Below are 19,757 nucleotides of genomic sequence, written 5' to 3'. Positions count from 1 at the left end.
CTTACATTTCAAATCAAAGTGTTACATTGCCATTTGAAGTTTTACTTTGCAAGTTACACCATCAAGCATACACTAAACATTAATCTAACCAAATACACTACAATATAAACAATAATACAAGCACCAATAACCCCATTGCCCTGCTTAACTTGTACTTTGAGTTAGATTGCTTCTATCCTGACTTCGATCTCTGGAATAGCTTCTATCCTGACCTCTCAGAGTAGATAAACATATCAACTGAACAAACATTAGACAAACATATCAATCACATCTTCAACATCGCTTGCTATCTGTCGATTAATGGTAGTCTTCTATCTGCGATTCTGCATGATCATAAGCTAATGTGTCCTTCACCAAGGAGAATGTTTGAGGCTTATCTCTGAGCCACGATTGAACCCTTTGAGCAGCGTTGTCGACCTTAAATACATCCATCTCCTGATGACATTCAACAAGCAGGTTTTACTTTGCAGCTTATTCAGAAATCAAACAAAAATTAATACAAGAAAATATGCCTTCGTAATCAAATTAGTGCTTACATAATTGTGTTTAAAGTAATAGGTTCATAGCTGTATTGTCTACAACCCAGGAAACTCGATCGACTCATCCAATTTTGACAATTTTTTTCTTAATAAATCTATCAAGCTACTGTAATTTGCAGACTATAATCCCCAAATGGTTTACCAGCAAAATAAAATTGCTTCCCCCTATCAAATCACATCTCAATATCTACTCTATTAGAGTATTTATCCAATTTGTGAGCTATCTATAAAGCAAACAATGTATTACTAATTCATCCTCCAATGTTAAATTATCCATTCTTATCAGGTACAAACTATAAAAGATTAAGAAACAGATTTTAATACTACCATTAATCTCTTTCTTAGTTTCCAATTTCAACTATAACCATCAACCCAAGACTTCAAAACTTCAAAAATAGATGAATAATAACACAACTATTGTAGTCCCTGCTGAAGTGAATGCAATCTAATGAGGTGACAGCTTGTAATTGCACATTCACAACTTGAGACTTCAGACTTGCGATCGACTTGATCGACTTTGTGCATCAAATAATGAATAGTACTCGTAGTAGGAAACAACAACTACTAGTACTGGTTTAATTGATAATGCTAGTTACGATTGTTTACTAAATTTGCAATTACTTTTTGAATTAATTATTCTTTTGGCGATTCCAAGATTACATAACTTGATCTCAATTTCATATTTTCACATCTACTTCTTATCAGAATGTGGATTCGAGTCCAAATTTTTATTCTTCAACATTATTCACAAATTACACTATTAGATAGAAACAGCCTATAATTAGTTAATAATTGCAAATTTCATTTTTCGCAATTACAAAACCTAATTCGACCAAAACAATCACAATCCACAAAATTTACTTACAAAAGAGTAAATTTAAGCAATTATGTACCTTCAATTGTAGTTTAGTGCAAGAATATTTTGAGCTCAAATTGAAGCCCAGCAACTTCCATGGAAGAAAAAAAATGGCGCAGTGAGATAAGAGAGGTGAGAGAAAGAGAATGGAGTTAAATTGAAGGGAAGAATAAGAGCAACTCCAATGGTTACAAAATGGACTTGCTCACAAAAAAAATGAACATGTGAGCAGGTAGCCCACCATTGGTACAACAATGATATAAGCCGCTGTTAAAACTTTGTAGCTATTTTGGGCTACGTAGCTCAAAAAAATATAGCTCAAATAAATAAATTATTTTATGAAAAATATTATAGGGAGCTACAAAGTTTTGTAGCCCACCAATGTGATAACTTGTAGTTTTAATCAATTGTAGCTAGAAATTTGACATGCCAAACTTAGCCACAACATCTCGTAGCTCACCATTGGAGTTGCTCTAAGAAAAAACGATATAATTTTTTATTTTAACAAGTCACGTGTAAGTCAACGCCGGCAAAATGAGTCAACTATCGGAATCCGGCTAAAGGTGGTCTTTCGCAAAAATATTTATAAATCGGGTTTCTTCTCGCAATTTTTTTTTAAAAGGTGGTTTCTCGCAAAATTTCTATTATAAAAGGTGGTTTTTAACAAATTTGCCTAAATATAAAAACATAAAACTTAAAAGGTGGTAAATATGAAAATTTCCTTATTTACGGAGTACTTATTTTACATTGTGCGAGTACTCCATAATTAGTTTCAAGCTTATTACATCTAAGCAAAAATGAAAAACCCAATCAAATTATATTCTTCTTCCTTATACCAGAGTATTTGATTTTTTTTCTTTCCAAAAACAATACATAAAATATGACAAAAATAGTAAAGAAAATACGGAGTAAAATAATAGTACTCGTAGCATCTAATCACGTTTTTTATTTCTTTTCATGTAGTGGCATAATTAAATACTACATATTTTTTCATGTAATGACTCGGGATATGGTCCTAGATAAAAAAAAACTAGTTAATGATGAAAAACTGTGACATTGTATCCAACAATGGCATTATGAAGAGTAGTATTATGAAAGTATGTTCGAGCAATAGCATACCCACGAGGCATCCGAAAAATCCCCGTCCCACCCACAATCGGAAGCTCCCTGACCGGATTCGCAATCGAGTTTATTCCGAAAATGACCAAAGTGCTTCCATTATAGACCCCGTCAACAAAGCCATAGGATAAACCCGTAATATAATTTACACCTTCTTGGGAGGCTGAACCATATAAACCTTGTGCACGGCCAACCAACTTGGAGTTCGGGTCCGGGCTAACAGTGAGTGGATCATCGACCATAAATAGGTTTCCGAAGCCCGAGGCGAAGGTGGTTGCGCGATCAAGACCGCAGTTGGGGATTCCCCGGTTCTAATGTCGTGAAAGTAGAACTGTAGAACAGTTTTGCGCTCATGGCCATAAGGCTTTGTTTTTGCCCATGTTGATGTTTTGGCAGAACTCACATTTAACATTAACACCACAAATGCTAGAAAAGTGATTATTGACCTTTTCATTTTTCAATCTTTTGTTGTTTGGTTTATTTGAGGATGGGATAATGAGAGACTTTGGCCTTATGTATTGAGTGACAATAACGCCTCACAACGATGGCTACATTGCAATTTGCAAGTGGATCAATTAATTTATAGCCAATGGGTGACAATAACACCTTACAATAATAGGGTGAATATCTAATGTGGTCTTAGCCTAATGATTAAGACCAGAGATTTAAATTTGACAGATCTCAGATCCGAATTTGCTACCCCATTGGTGCAATCTTTGCCCATGTTGGTGGTGATTTGGTTCCATGAGACTCATAAGAACTCACATTTACAACATAGGATGTGAATATTAAAAAGTGATTATTAATTTTTGTCATTTTTCTCTAATTTGGATGATTAATTCCCTTAAAACTATATGCTTTTTATATACTCCACCAAGTATAAGAGTTGAAATCGGTCAGTGGTTCCTCTGTTAGCTACTAATTAATTGGACTGCAAATGATATTGCACGCACAAGATGTATATTAAATTGGGTCATCTGAATAAAATTTATCTAGTTTTTTTAATTTTTAAAATGATTTTTGATTAACTTTTAAATTGTGAAAAATAAATTTGATGGATAAATATTTTAAAGGGATAAATGATTACCCTTATACATTAGTAGTTGAAAGAATATATTTTTTGTTAAAATATATATATATATATATATATATATATATATATATATATATATATATATATATATATATATATATATATATATATATATATATATATATATATATATATATATATATATATATATATATATATATATATATATACACAGAAGTACCTTTTAAGTTAATTTTTACTCTGATGTATAATATTTATTATAAGCCACCTTAAACTAAGAATTGTGAGTAGACCAATTAGTTAGGTGACAAGTACCTAACATCTTCTTAAATTTTTATTTTTTTTATTTTTTTTATTAAGGGTGCAGCTTTGACTTTTGTTTTTAATATCTCGGTTGATCCCAAGAAATATACTTTCTCTATTCTGTAAATATTGCACCATTTGTTTTTTACACTACTCACACTACGATTTAAGTCATTTTTTGTGATTCATACGTAACAGAATTGTAGTCTTGTGAGGTCATTTTAGATTCATATCGATATATATTTTTTAAATATCAATTTTTTTATAATTTTACTTACACATAATTTGATATATTAAGAGTCAAAGTAATGTGTTAAAGGATTAAAAGTTAACAATTGAGGTTAGCATGAGTGGTTAAGGGTCTCTTGCTCCTTAATCAAGGTTTCGGGTTCGAGCCTTGGGTATGGAGAAAATCTCAACTGGAAGGGATACTCGTCGAAGACGGTGAGAACTCCTCGTAGTAGAACAAAAAAAAGGATTAAAAGTTAACGATGGTGCGATATTTATAAAACGGAGAAAGTATATTCTAAACTGATTTTTTATAACCTTTGTCGGAGTACATACTATTCCTTAAAATATTTGATCCAAAAGAATTTTGATTTAGATTTTGGTTTTTTATTTTTCTTTGTCGGTTCTTTATTGTCTACACAGAATAGGGCTGGGTCTAGAAGACACGTATAGGACTATATATTTATTTCGTTCCCTAAATATTGCACTATGGTTGACTTTTTCGTTATCCAAGATATACTTTGACTCTTAATATATCGAATTATGTATAAGTAAAAATAATAAAAAGTTGATATTTAGAAAAAAATATATATCGATACGAATCTAACACTACAAGAATTTGTATCTTTAACGACAACCTAATTACGACGGGTTAAAAATCCCGTCGCAAAAGCCTTTTGCGACGGGACTAACAACCAAACTAAGACGGGAATAACTGTCGCAAATTTTTTATACGACGGGTTAACGACGGGATTTTCCATTAACGACGGCCCTCTTTTATGACGGTTTCGCGATCGAAAATTCCGTCATTAATCAACGCTTATTGGCCTTTAGCGATGGGATTTTCCGTCGTTAATGGTACAATTTCTTGTAGTTATAACAAGATCTTACATGACTACAATTTTTCTTAGATATTAATCACAAAATATGACCAAACATTTAATGTGAATAGTATGAAAAACAAGATGGTGCGATATTTATGAAACGGAGTAAGTATATAAATTTATATAGATAATTTTTCAAATAATGATAAATTCACAATTATTTGCTATAATAATTACACAAGACAAAGTAACGCATCATTCACCCTAACGACCTTTATAAAAAAATGCATCATCCTAGCGAAAGGATGAGGGACGACCCACAAGGCCAACTACATAACGTGCTTCTTGGAATATACTGTTTTTTTTTATTTTGATAATAATTCATCAAGTTGATTTTCCGTCGAAAGAGAAGCTAAATGCCAACGTCCATTATTTTTACTATCTATACACTATTACACTCCATAATAATGTCATTTTCTTGTGTGCAAAAAGATAAAGATAAAGCTAAGCAAAAGTCTAAATGTTTATTCACAAATATTTCTTATACGGAGTATATATTTTGGTACGTACCAATATATAATCCCTGGAGTACAATGAATAAAGTCAACTAGGTTAGTTTTTCATGCGTATAATCTTGGAAGTGGTACTGTGATTTGAGATCGAATCTTGTATATATTATTTTCTTGTTACTTTTTTTATACTAAAATATTATTGAACATAATATTGTTGAGTACAAGCATACTATGAAACTGTGTAGTATGGAGTGGGTTTGGGTGTTCCTTAGGCAGAGAGGTCTTGAAAGACTATGTTGTACGAAGTAGTGAAGTACTACAAACAAACATGAATAAGGAGTTTGACGGGTTATGATCGTGTCATAAGAGTGTAATATACGCCGTCTATGTCATCACTGGGTAGGCACACACTGACACGTCATAAAGTAGTCCTGAACTTCTAACAGTGCCTCGTTTTATTGTCCGAAGTTATGTAAGTGCAACTTAAATCCAGAGGTTAAAATTGAAAAATAAATTATCAGTACAATTTATCTCAGCTAAAATTTGCTCGATTAGTACCACAAAAATGGCGAAATAGAGTAGTTGGACATTGTGAGGTTGTGAGGTTGAAAATACAAATTTATATCAAAACAAATAATTAAAATACTCCCTCGTCCTTAAAAGATTGCCCCAATTTCCTTTTCGGTATGTCCATTTGAGTTTTCCCTATAGCATTTATAGTACGAGGTTCTCACATGTTTACTCTCACATTCTATTATTTAAATTAGCAAAATGACTAAACTACAAACTCATTGATTTTCTTTTGCCTTCTTTCTTAATAAAGTAGAAAATACTTTTTGGGATAATCTTTTAAGGACGGATATGTACATCATAGCAAACAACAATAACCCGAAAAAAAGCCCTTTTAAGGGTGAATAAGTGTAACATTATAGCCAACAATAACAACCCCGGAAGTAACATTAAAATCGTATGTTTGAGCTATTGCATATCCACGGGCCATCCTAAAAATACCAGTACCACCAACAACCGGTAACTCCCTAATCGGATTCAAGATAGAGTTTCGGCCCAAAATGTTAAAGGAGCTCCCATTATAGACCCCGTCGACAAAGCTATAACACAAGCTCATAAAAGAGTTCACACCTTCTTGAGAAGCTGAACCGGAGAAACCTTGAGCCCGGCCAATGAGTGTTGAGTTCGCCTCCGGGCCCACAGTAAGTAACTCGTCTGCCATATACAAGTTGCCGAAAGGGAATACGTCGTTCGGGTCAACGGGTTGGGCTTGGGCGATCAATGCAATAGTAGAGGATTCCCCAATAGAAATTTCATGGAAGTAGAATTGTAAGACAGTTATGTGTTCATGGCCATAACGTTCTGTTTTGGCCCAGGTTGAAGTTTCGGGCCAATCTGCCCTACCAAAAGCTGTAAATACAAACAAATTCATGAACAAAACTATTGACTTTTTCATGTTTGTAATTTTGGTTGATTAGTTTTTTTTGTAAAATTTGTTTGCTTGGAAAAGAGAGTGTGAGAGGGGAGTGGGTTTATATAAGGAATATTTTTCTACAGAAAATTGGCATCAATTATTTAATTTTCTACTTGGATAAGTAGTGGATGCCAAAATTACCAAACAACCACACAATTTCTGTCATCGACGTTCATACGAAGCACACATATGGACCGACAGGACCTTTCTTTATAAAAATACCTTTTTTTTAAAAAAAAAAATCTTGTATATGATAACTGACGTGTGCATAACAAATTAGTCAACTTTGTCTACAGTTGACTTGTTAGTTTGTTTTTTTTTTTTTTTTTTTATGGAAAGTTGACTTGTTAGTTGTATTTTTCTTTACGGTTCATGATCCCTGTCAAAATAAAAAATTGACTAAAAATTAATTAATTAATTGAGAAAAGTATGTACTCCGTAGAAAACAACATCAATCATTATATGCATTTCAAAATCAACGACATCTCTATTATCTCTATTTGGTATTATTATTATTATTAGTGATCGGAGCATCATTCGTCATGAATATATTACATATGACGTGACGAGTTATATTTTCCCTTAATTCATAAGAGCCTTATTTAGTGAAATGATTTTTTTTCCTTTAATGCATTTTTCTATTGTAATTTGTGAAGGATGGTATTGACACTTCCTTTTTGGTAAGCAAGTTATTGACTTGCTAGTAAAAGGCTGGCAGCGACTTTTTTTCATGACGTAATAGAGGAATTAGTAAGGTTATGAAATACGGAGTATGACTTATTGAAAGGCCAGCAGTATAGCCATTAAAAGATCCAACTCCATATTAAATATCAACTGACAACCAAAAGACCAACAAATGGGGATGTAGCTCAAATGGTAGAGCGCTCGCTTAGCATGCGAGAGGTACGGGGATCGATACCCCGCATCTCCATATTTCACGACTTCATGGCCCAATGGATAAGGCGCTGGTCTACGAAACCAGAGATTCTGGGTTCGATCCCCAGTGAAGTCGAGTTTCTTTTTTTAACTTTATTTGTCTTTTTTGCATCATATCTGAAAGTGAACTCAGGACTGTTTGTATAAAACCAAAAGACTCCGTGGCCCAATGGATAAGGCGCTGGTCTACGAAACCAGAGATTCTGGGTTCGATCCCCAGCGGAGTCGAATTTTGTTTTTCTATTATCTGAATTATCTGAGTGTATATGCTTAATACAAACAGAGAATAAATCGATTTAGCAATGGAAATACAATACAAAGTTTGTTGTGTTTTGGGAATTACTACTTGATTTAATCACATTTGACCACGAGGATGGACGAAATGATATCTAGAACTCCCATCATTCCTTTAGCTTTGCACTTGAAAGAACATAATGAACTCTGTTGCAAACACGTAAAAGGTCAAGAGCAACAGGAAACAATGACAATGACAATGCCGTGATGAATTCGGCCATTTACAAGACCGACAAAGAATAAATGTGATCGCACTTGCAGAAACAAGCCTATAATTTCATTCCAATGTACAATAATGGTTTAATACAAATCTTTTCTTTTCTTTTTCCAACTTCTAAACGAAGTGGTAATTCTTAAATCACCACCAAATAAGAAGAACAAGGTTGAGGCCCTTCAATCATTGGGGCTCAGCATTCCAAACAGCAAATGTGAATCATATCAGACAGCTTGGCCTTACTACATACAGTAGGATACTTATAAATTCTCTGTAACATTGTGGAAAGAATCTACTCACACCTGCACAGAAACACAATTTGTTAACTTCAGAAATAATTTTAATAATAGTTGTCCGACTCACCAGTTCACCACAGCCCCTTCTGTCGAAATAGGTCACAAGTCACCTTGTATAATGATTAGTTAGACGAACAGTCATTAGTTGTGCAAGTTGTTCCTACTTACTTTATGATGGAACAAGTTGATTTGATGACAGACCAACTAAGTTGCGAGTTCTTACAAAACAGACAATGTAGTCAAACTCGGTAGAAGTATCATCCCATAACATCCCAGATTCACACTTAAGACAGAAAACATGTTGTAGCAGACTCGCGGATGATATGAGAATATAAGGAAGTGCAAATACCTATTGTTTGTGGCTTTGTGCCCTTTGTAGCAAACATAAACACGTTCTTCAGCTTGAATGAAATAAGTAAGGCACTGCAGAAAATCAGAATACCAAAACAATCAGATCAACTCAACCTGAAAATAGAGAAGATTAAATACATAAAAGTGTAGCAACAGCTGATTGCGATTCAGACACACGCAAAGGGATATGAAGGGGTAAAGAAGTGACATATATCTAAGTCCTTGCCTGGATGGCTAGATGTAAAGGTCCGTTATACAGACTGATGTGTGCATTGTATTACTAACAACATAGGCCACACCCCTCTTTCATTCAAAAACATCCATGTGTAGCTAGCAACAAAGGAACCACCCCCTTTTATACCTCAATTGAGCCAAGTTTCAGTTGCATCCAAAAAACCTACCACATACTAAAAACATGTAACTGCCGTCCTGCCCTACAACTACTTTACCGCTCTCACTTCTTCATATACATTAAGGTCCAAATCTTAAATCTTCAAATGAAGACAAGTTGACTAATATTTACAGCCATCGGGTGTAAAGCCTTATTCAGTGAAAGCGACAGAATAATTGGACATAAAGGCGATTCATGGGTCCTAAAATTTGTACAACATATGGACAAAGGATAAAATGATTGTGCATTGGTAGACTGAACTTCCAAAGATGGAAAGAACCATTAATGCGTTTTAGTCATTGGAAGCCTCAAGATGAAGTGGATGAAGAGCAAACGACTCTTTCTTCCATACTCCCCAGTCCCCACCTTTGTGTAACAGATCATATCCTCTCGTAATTCATGGGAATTGTCCTCAGTCTATAACCTCATCTAATTTCACGCATGGGTGGTATTTGGAAACCCAATAACAAATGCAGAAGTCTGAAACCTCCAATAACAGAAGTGCTACCAGCAGAAGTTGCACTCATAAAATTATTTTCTTTGTTTCAAGGCCATATAAGAAAAGCAATCTCTTGTAGAATTGTAGACTTGTAGTGCAAGATTGACTTTGAAGAGTTTAACTATTTGTTACTGAAAGTGAAAAGGTAAATGGCAAATTGAACCTCTTAAGATGATAGCTATTCACTATTAATTGTCAACTCTTCCTTTGATAGTCCAAGGTAAAAGTAGAAGTGAGGAAATATACAAAGGCTCAATTGAAGTGTTAATGCAATAAAAAAAAAGGAGCTATTGACACTCCTTGGCTTATGGGTGAAAGGAAGATAAATCTATTCACAACTCAGTTTTCCAATTAGCTCAGCAATATGATAAAGGCCGTCAATCCCCTTACATATTTCTTTGTGTCTAAACATAAGCACCCAGCATCCTTCAGAGTAAATTAGTAAAGGCTTTCCCATTCCATTAATAGAGTTGTGATGTTTTCCAGCTTTACCGAAGAGGATATAAAACTTGAGATATAACCTACCACCGTTCTCCATCAATGTAGCCTAAGATTTACTGTTCTTTTGGATTACAATGGACTGAAATAAAAGAAGTTCCATCAGTACAAATTTATTGTGAAGCAGAAACCGGAGATTGCATATAAGACCGAGTTCAATTGGAAACAACTTCTTCACTATATATGAGGTTGTGTATGCTCGAGCAGCTCGACTGAGTCGACTCCCACAGTTCAGAGGCAAACATAACAAATTTATTTCCCCCCTCGACAATCTTTTATACTCTTGGTTGAAACAATGCATACAAGAAAGTACAAAAAAGAAATATGAAGTTCTGAATATTTTGTAAACTTCCGGTGTAGTTTTACAACTTTCAAGGAATGTACTTACCGAGCAGGAAAAATGATAGCATCAAAATGAGTACGAGTCGCATGGAAGAGCTGAACTGTAAGCGTTTTGAGTTTTGCATCCTACTATTCAAACCACTGGAGCATGTAAAAAGCTGCAAAAAGTAATTGTCACCATTAAATGGTAAGTATCATGCTCAATGAAAAATTAATCACAGGATACAAGAATTGGAGGGGGGGGGGGGCATGTATGACTAGAATATTCAAATCACTCTTCCGCCAAAATAGAACATCAATTTGTGAAAATTAGCTCACTAACCTTATTTATGCAATTAATACTTCTGAATTGAAGTAGACTTGATGTTTTAGAGCCCTTCACTTTCGGTGTAGCCTCGATGGTTGACATATGAGTACTCATATGATCACCTTCATTAGGAATCACAATCTTCAGAGAACCAGATTTTGGTGAAACATGAGTCCTCTTTGCACCACGAGTTCTCTCCACTTCACAGTTCATATCCCCCCACGTCCCATGTGCTTCCCTTGCACTAAGTTCTACAAGAGAACTAGATCGCTCCATGTTAATTACAACATCATCTTTTAATGCAGTTGAACCTTTTGCGTGCATGTTGGGTACTCCACTGCAACTACTGCTACAAGCAGCATAGTCCAAATCCTTTTTCTTACATAGGTTCTCTTCCACTAAACCATTAGAAGGTTTCACAATATTATCTCTTGCACTCTTAGTGAATGTTCCCGAAGAACCAGAAAGGAACATAGCAAGGTCATCTCGTTCATCTTCATCCAAATTCACCCATCGAAATGGTTGTTTTCCTTCTTCGTTTAACGTCTCCCTCAATTTATCTTCAACCTGGGTTATCAGGCTTTCAATGGCAACAACGAACTGTTGGTGCCTTGCCATTCTACTATGATCACGGCAATTTCCATAACTTAACCTGACAGCCTTCTCAAACTCTTCCAGCTAATAGCAACACAAAACAAAGAAAAAACAATTACTAAACGACTTAACCAACTACTGAAAACCGACAACACACTACATTTTCTGGATACTTTTTTAGAACAACTAAATTAAGAACACTATAAACCCTGAAGTGACAACAAAAATTGGCAAGTACCTGCCATTTCGCGGTACCAAGAGCAGTCTGAACCTCTCGACGAAGCTCATCTAACTCATTTGAAGATAACCCGTCTTTCTTCTGTCTAATCCATAATCGATAAGCTGATTCCAAACTGAAGAGAACACCATTAATTCAATTAAAAATATCCTCTCCGTGGTATTTCAAATGAACTTCAATTTCAACACTTCCCTTAGTAACTAGCTAAAAAAATCATCCAAAAACTAATCAAATTTCGAAAACAGCAGCAATAGAATAATCCAGAAAGGCAAGAAATAACCCAATAATTGAAAGAATATAAATAAACATCTACAGCCAAAACCCAATCATACTGACTAAGATTTGAACAGCGTCATATAAATTATATACCAAAAGAATTATTACAAATCAGCAATAATTAATTAATTATGCTAAATTATAAGCTTAATTAACATGACTAAACTAAAAATGTCATCTGCGACAGCCCATAAATTACTGGAAACAACAACCCCTTTTTACCAACCACCCAAAAAAATTGAAGTAAAATTAAAGGAAACCCAGATCGTAAAAACCTAAAATAAGAAGAAGACATACATGTCGGCAGATTCTTGGACTTCCTCAGCGGCAGAGAAAAACGCATCCCTTTGCCATAAATCAAATGAATTCGACACCAACATTCTTCAATTCAATAATTTCCTTAAATCAATTATAAATTGATAGAAAAATCCACCCGATGCAAGAATTTGGGAGAAAAAATTAGTTTAGGGTTTGCAATATTTGGTTTCTTCTCTTTTAGTTGAAGAGAAGAAGAATGGGAATAGGAAACTGAAAGCAAACCAAAAGAAAGAGGAGAGAGAAAACGGGGTGATTATGCAGGCAACAAATCCAAGGAGGAGGAGGATGGTGGGATTGTGGGAATCCTTTGTTGCTTTCTCTGTTCCTTCTTTCTTTTTATTATGGTTTATGTTTTCTGGTTGAGTTTTATAATTATTTATCGCATGTTTTCATTAAAATAAAAATTTAATAGTCCGATAAAAGTAACAGTTGTTCTTTTGGAGTAGGACAAGATGATGAGGGGGAACGGTAAACTAATTTCATTAGGAATCTAATTAGTGGTAGAGAGTATTGGTAAATGATATATGTGGCCATTGTGGCCTTGTGGAGTTGTGGGTCATGTAATTAATTTTTTTTAATCACCCAAAATAAATAGAATATAGTAGTATAAGTTAATTTATTGAAATAGAGTTATTATATTAAACTCGTTCAACAACATTCTGTAGCTGCTCAATTTACTCCACCAACTTATATTTATGAAATTGTAAGTGGCGTAAAACAGTGGTGGTTTTTGGGATTTGCCCGGGGGGGACTAAGGTGATATTGCTTAATGGATGAAGTTTTTGGTCCGACTCCTAATTAAGTCCTTCCTTTTTAAAATCAAATCATGCTTCTATATGAAGTCCACTTTTTGACCGGTTTTAGAAAGAACTTAATTTAACTTTTTTCATTTGTGAGTCGTGTAAACTTTCTTCTTTTTCATAGGCTCTTAAATCTTATCTCTTTTGTATGCTATAAGGGAACTCCTGAGATCAATTTAGTAATTGAACTTTTGGTGTCCCCCTATGAAATAGTCCATTATACTCTCACTATCTTAGTAAATTAATTTCATTTAATTCATTAAAAAATTGATTATTAAATCAAACAAGTTAGTTATGGAAATAATAAGTGTAATAAATTGGATAGTAATACATATTGAAAATCATGAAGAGTCAATCAAGCAAATTCGCTATGGGGATAATAAGTAAATTGGGTAGTACGTACTACACATTCTTTCAAATATATTATTCAATAGTAAAAACATAAGTTTTGGCATATTTTTTGTGACCAATAAATTAAACTGAAAGTATCAAATCAAGGACCTTAACTTTTTATTACGTTTGGAGAACTGAGCTACTAGCTATGAGCACTAAAAAATAAAAATGTACACTAGTTTACAAGTGAATTATATAGAATACCTATTTATGATATAAGTATCTTTATTCTATATATAAGGGAACTTTTGAGGTCATTTTCGTAAATGGTCTTTTGGTGTTCCCCTATAAAATTATCGTCAATGAGTGAATAATTAAAAAACTACTCCCTCCGTCTCTTTTTGTTTTTTACGTATTCTATTTTGGGTGTTTCATTTTGTTCTTTACATTTCCTTTTATATTGTCACATAATGCATTAATATTCTATCAAAATTTGTGCCCAAATATTATTTTAACCAATTAAATCCATTGTTCCTTAAATATTTCTCATTTTCCCAATGTCAGATTTTTGATAAGAGTGAAAACATTATAAATAAACGTAATTTTTCTTGTTTAAATAAAAAAAAATAGAGGAATCTCAATGCACATTAAATATTCGTTAAATCGCGTGAAAAACATCAAACGTAAAAAACAAAAAGAGACGGAGGGAGTAATTTTTATGACATTGAATTTAATTAATTTAAAAATCGATTATTTAATGCAAATCACCAATTAATAAAGACTAATGAAAATCATGGATTGATTCATGCAATCTCTTAAAAGGCATGAAAGGAAATTAGTCAATCGAATTTAATACTACTTATATTAACATTAATTGTAAAATAAAAAGACAGAGTAAAAGAAAATTAGTTAGTAAATCAGATTTAATTACAACAGACAAAAAGTCAAAAATAAAAAAAGAAAGTCACAATAAAACACTTAATCACAACCAAATATAATCTTTATTGATCACATACTTTATTTTTTCCTTTCAAGTATTTTATTATGCCACATTTTTATATTGTCACAAATAAATTATTTTTTAATTATTTTTTTAAAACAAAATTCAGTGAAACTCCCAATAATTTTAATGTCTAATTTTATAGTAGAGAAACTTTGCGAATAATTTTTTTTGCATAACATAATTTTATTTTATTTTATATATCTTTGCACGGATCAAGTGCATATAAGACTAGTTTTACACAACTCTATGTTAAAAAACCAAATTGGCTTGCTGGAGTTGGTAGAGAATTCATTTCCAGGTAATTAGTAGGTTTAATCTCTCACCACCCTGCTTACTCTCAAGCATTGCTACGCTGAATGACCCGAGATAAGTGCAAGTTGAAGCGAACTTACTAGAATCGATTTGCACATATATTTTTCAAAACTTGAAGTTAACATTTTTTCTATTAGGAGATAAAAAAATCATGTTAGGGGACGAGAGTCAACATAAAGCATCCTTTTAAAGGATAAGAACATAGATAAAAGGTTAGAAACTTTTACATGATAAGAACATAGGTGACACTTGATGCTTGTAATGAAATGCAAGACTTGCGGTTTGTTTGAATAAGAGAATTTGAGTGTAGTAACCATAACAAATGATTGTTGGAGAATTACGGAAGTAAAAAGTTAAATCGTAGATGTTGAGAAAGAAAAACACGATGTTCAACATATGATTGTTGGAAATATAATGCATTCGGAGGTTTTTTAAGTTTGGGCCCGGTCGTGTTAAATGGCGCAGTGAACTGGTAGGACTTGAGCCCAACTTGTTTTGTTTCCTTTTCTTGTGAAACATATAAATACTCCCTATTATTCTTTTCCTGGCATAATATTATATTCAGATTTATGGAGAGACAGAAAACAAAAATTACAAACCCTAATAATCTGAGCAGTTCTTGAGCAATTCCAACCTTTGAGTTCGGGGTGTAGCTAGAATTCAGAGGTGTTGTGTTAACCTTGGGGGCGTTCGTCATTATAAGCCTGCACCGGTAGGGTGGCGAAATTCGCTTCTAAGTCAGTGGCCTCCATACCATGGCGCAACGCTATTCTTATGAGATCTACAATCAAGTAATATATATTCTCCTTCTCTATAATTATTTTTGGTATCAACAGTTATTTTTCCTACAATTTAGAAGCGAATTTTTGTTACTGTTGATTACTTGAGCGGATCTACCATTGCTTTAATATTTATTGCGCATGGTTCCTGATAGAGTATCCAATTCAACTCGGCCTGAGATAAAATCCTTGGATAATTGGCTAATATTTCGTATTATTTCGGTCGAGCGGACATCATTTGTTGAGTTTTCGTGTTTAATTTCGGCCTTTTAAGTGAGAATGCATGTGGCTTGTTGATGAGATTGGATACCAGATTTTTGGGAGGTGGCTATCAAGATTGGAGGAACAAGAATTGTTGTTGTGTCGTCAATTTGTGGGAGTATTGTTTTTGGGCAAAGTGCATATGGATTAATATATTCCAAGCTTTGATGATAAGAGCGGTCACAAATCACAATTGCTTAGTCTAATTATGATTATAAGTGCGGCACAATCGAAAGTCGAAGAAAAGTCAACTTCCACGTCTAATTATGTGTTGTAATCTAAACAAGTGATACGAGTTATACGGGTTAGTGGGTTATAATTGGTGCAAGCTTTTTTGTTACGGTGTGCAAAGCTAAAGGATTTGCAAGGTGTACTACAAGCAACCAATTAGACAAACCACAACCTACTCGCGGCTAGTACAACAAGCCACACCTAGGGAGCGGAGTAGGCTGCCACACGATTCATGAAATAGCTAGCAAGCAAGCTATTGGCAACCCGTGTCGTGTCTTTGGATGTCAGAACTTGGTTGCGATGTTCTTGTCCCTCCAACGTGCTAAATATCGGGGAAGTTTATTCTCACTTTATTTATGGTTAAACTCTAACTTTACATAATATGTTTATTATGTGCTCTCCTTATACATGATATTATTTTGGTGAATTGTTATGCATCGTGGGGGCAAGTTAAGTTTGAGACTAACTAGTAAGTTAGTTGTGAATCACTTTGGTGAGAGCTATGTTGAGAAGAGAGTCTTCTTTGGGTGCTGTTTTGGTTTTGAACCTTTGTTTTGAGTCTAGTTATTGCGGATTGTCTCTTCTGCTAATTCGTTATACCAAGTGTGCTACGTTTGGTCAGTAGGTATGTGAAACTATTATAGGGTCATTGGAGGCACCTAAGTGGTTGTATGATCCGTTTCTTAAAACCACTCTTTAATCTTGGCTTATCATGTTTGGATTTAAATGCATGTGTATTTATATGATTGAAATTGATAGTGTTTATATGCTGTTGGTGATCATATGTATTAACTTATACATGCTTGAAGCTGATCGAGATAAAAACTAAGTGTTTTTTTATCTTACGCCAAGATAGAGGTTCGAGATGAGATGAGAATCTGTGTTTCTTATAATAAGGCCAATACATGGTAAAGGTACATTCCCGTTATGTAGAGAAAATATTTGGTAAGCTTGATTATCATATTAAATGGCCACTATAGACTTATTGTGGTTCTAGTATATTATTGTTGATATTTACTGAGAAATTAAGTGCTCTCAAAATAATATGCTAATTTATTTTTAGGTCTATATATTGTGGTGATAATTTCTCTTGACTTGATGTTGCTTTGCAGTGTTTGCTGGTACTCTCACAACACTACTAGTGAATTTATTTTTCACCAGGTGGTAGTGTATTGTTTTGTGAAGATGCATAGCAGAAGTGTGTTTCACTATGTGTATACACTATGAAGTTGAGTTCATTGCATTTGACCTTATATGTCAAGAAGATAATTTATCGCAACATCTAAAGGGAGATGGTTCGTTGTGGGGGTAATGCGATCTCCACTTCTCTACATTTTGATTCTCAAGTTTATATGTGGATTTTTCCAAGATTTACGTGTTTGGTTGCAATCTGAGACAATCGTGTGTGAGACATGAGCTAATGAAACATTTCTTGTGAATGTGATACACCATTGGAGTATGTGAGAGAATACTTGTTCATGTCCTTATATAAAGAATGAATCATGGTTCTTGCTTTACGTGCTCAAGGGAGTGGGTTTTAAAATCCATGTGTTGATCCATCCTTAGGGGATGATAACAATTTAGAGAGTAAGGCTCTACATATTCTTAGCCTCACAGACCTAGGCCTCTTGATTGGATGGTGTCGTGAGAAGTTCTGGTGGATACATTGTTTAATGTGTTAGCCTCATAGACAGAGGTCACTCGTGTTAATGATGTCATGAGATGTTTTGGTTGGTTTTCTTGTATCTAGCCTCATAGACCGAGGTCACTTGGCTAAGTGATGTCATGAGATGCCCTTGTAGATACGGTTGTTCTTGCTTAACCTCATAGACCGAAGCCATTAGAGTTAGTGGTGTCATGAGAAGATCTATATAACTAGCCTCACAGACAGAGACCATTCGAGTTAGTGGTGTCGTGAGATGACCGGTGAGTTGTATAGATGGAAGGATGAACTTATACGTTCTTAATGTTCATGTGGAACACCTAGGTGAGTGTGAAGGGATGGCCTCCTTCTATGAAAGACTGTGCGTATGTCTTACTAGAGCGCTCACTAGAAACCCAAGGTATTCGGGGCCATGAGCGAAAGACCATGTCTCTCGTGTACGACTGTCATGTCGTGTATGGATTTCATTGAGTGACTGTATAATTTGTCTTCCATGAAATATCATGTATATCGCGGAATTGCTCAAGCTCTTATGGCAAGGTATGTGTTGTCGGGTCCCTTCTATTATCTAGGAGTTCAAACCTTTGGATACTCTCTAGATCATTGAACAACCCACCCCACTATGTGTTAGTTCAAACCTTTAGGATACTAACATTTAAGTACCAAGCTATTCATTTACTGCTCAAATTTCTAGATCCCATGTCCGTATGCATTAGTGGGGGATTGTTGGAAATATAATGCATTCGGAGGTCTTTTAAGTTTGGGCCCGGTCGTGTTAAATGGCACAGTGGACTGGTAGGACTTGAGCCCAACTTGTTTTGTTTCCTTTTCTTGTGAAACATATAAATACTCCCTATTATTCTTTTCCTGGCATAATATTATATTCAGATTTATGGAGAGACAGAAAACAAAAATTACAAACCCTAATAATCGGAGCAGTTCTTGAGCAATTCCAACCTTTGAGTTCGGGGTGTAGAATTCAGAGGTGTTGTGTTAACCTTGGGGGCGTTCGTCACTATAAGCCTGCACTGGTAGGGTGGCGAAATTCGCTTCTAAGTCAGTGGCCTCCATACCACGGCGCAACGCTATTCTTATGAGATCTACAATCAAGTAATATATATTCTCCTTCTCTATAATTATTTTTGGTATCAACAGTTATTTTTCCTACAATGATATGGTATGGCGATTTATAGTTTTTAATGCATAAACACAAAGATTTAATTTTATTGGTTCTATCACTAGGAGATCCTACCGTTTTTGGCGAGTGGATAATCTTCCGCGTGAGTTTGCATGGGAATCTCGATGGCGCGCCATCACCCCCTCAGTTAAGATTTTTTTCCATACCCAAGGTTCAAATCTGAGGCATTGATTAATAAATAAGAGACTTTTAACCACTCACGACAACCTCAATCGGTATAAAACAAAGATTTTATGAGTATGAGTAAAACAGCCCAACAGATTTGATTAGAAGCATCAAGTGTCTGGTCTTAGGAGACTTGACAGTGTTTACTAATTCATTAGACGCAATTTACAGATCACTAATTGTTGTTATAATAAATTATGAAAGACCGAGTACTACCTTATTACTCTGGCGTTCCCAATTGCGAGCTGGAATATGTTATTTTGCTTTCTAGAAAATTAAACACATTTTTTAATTTACTTGATTGATTTTTTTTAATATACCATTAACTTGCCGACATTTGTAACGTACTGACTACTGAGTAACCAATTTGATCCACGTACAACAATGAGCAAGAGTAATGCGAAGAGAAGGATTAAGGTAGATTTTTTTAATTTTTTTTCCCTAACAGGTGTCATACGCACCAGGTGTATAATAAATTTATTGTATACCAAAATAATTTTTATCCATTTTTCTGTAACTTTATTTAGTTTTTTTTATAAT

At 34.3% G+C, this 19,757-nt stretch overlaps 2 protein-coding genes, 3 non-coding genes and 1 pseudogene across 5 annotated transcripts; 3 read left to right on the top strand and 3 right to left on the bottom strand.

Annotated features, from left to right (window-relative positions):
* Window positions 1-2,321: 2,321 nt before the first annotated feature.
* Window positions 2,322-3,076, bottom strand: LOC110786489 (dirigent protein 23-like; annotated as a pseudogene).
* A 2,688-nt stretch (window positions 3,077-5,764) lies between these two features.
* Window positions 5,765-6,961, bottom strand: LOC110786488 (dirigent protein 23-like). The gene has a single exon (XM_021991044.2). It carries the CDS (start codon window positions 6,898-6,900, stop codon window positions 6,340-6,342), a length of 561 nt encoding a protein of 186 aa, XP_021846736.1. The 5' UTR covers window positions 6,901-6,961; the 3' UTR covers window positions 5,765-6,339.
* An 815-nt stretch (window positions 6,962-7,776) lies between these two features.
* On the top strand, window positions 7,777-7,849 carry TRNAA-AGC (transfer RNA alanine (anticodon AGC)). Its single transcript has one exon. It is a non-coding gene; the product is annotated as a tRNA-Ala (tRNA).
* An 8-nt stretch (window positions 7,850-7,857) lies between these two features.
* On the top strand, window positions 7,858-7,930 carry TRNAR-ACG (transfer RNA arginine (anticodon ACG)). Its single transcript has one exon. It is a non-coding gene; the product is annotated as a tRNA-Arg (tRNA).
* Window positions 7,931-8,009: 79 nt separating this feature from the next.
* TRNAR-ACG (transfer RNA arginine (anticodon ACG)) lies at window positions 8,010-8,082 on the top strand. The gene has a single exon. It is a non-coding gene; the product is annotated as a tRNA-Arg (tRNA).
* Window positions 8,083-8,403: 321 nt separating this feature from the next.
* On the bottom strand, window positions 8,404-12,828 carry LOC110786528 (uncharacterized). The gene is made up of 6 exons (XM_021991086.2): window positions 12,452-12,828; window positions 11,879-11,993; window positions 11,062-11,724; window positions 10,786-10,897; window positions 9,008-9,081; window positions 8,404-8,664 (listed from the first exon to the last, which is right to left on the bottom strand). Exons 1-5 carry the CDS (start codon window positions 12,532-12,534, stop codon window positions 9,056-9,058), a joined length of 999 nt encoding a protein of 332 aa, XP_021846778.1. The 5' UTR covers window positions 12,535-12,828; the 3' UTR covers window positions 8,404-8,664; window positions 9,008-9,055.
* Window positions 12,829-19,757: the final 6,929 nt, after the last annotated feature.

The sequence above is a fragment of the Spinacia oleracea genome, chromosome 4, assembly GCF_020520425.1.
Source record: "Spinacia oleracea cultivar Varoflay chromosome 4, BTI_SOV_V1, whole genome shotgun sequence".
Lineage (NCBI taxonomy): Eukaryota > Viridiplantae > Streptophyta > Magnoliopsida > Caryophyllales > Amaranthaceae > Spinacia > Spinacia oleracea.
The sequence above is the reverse complement of the archived record's forward strand: the minus strand, read 5'-3'. Positions and strand labels throughout refer to the sequence as shown.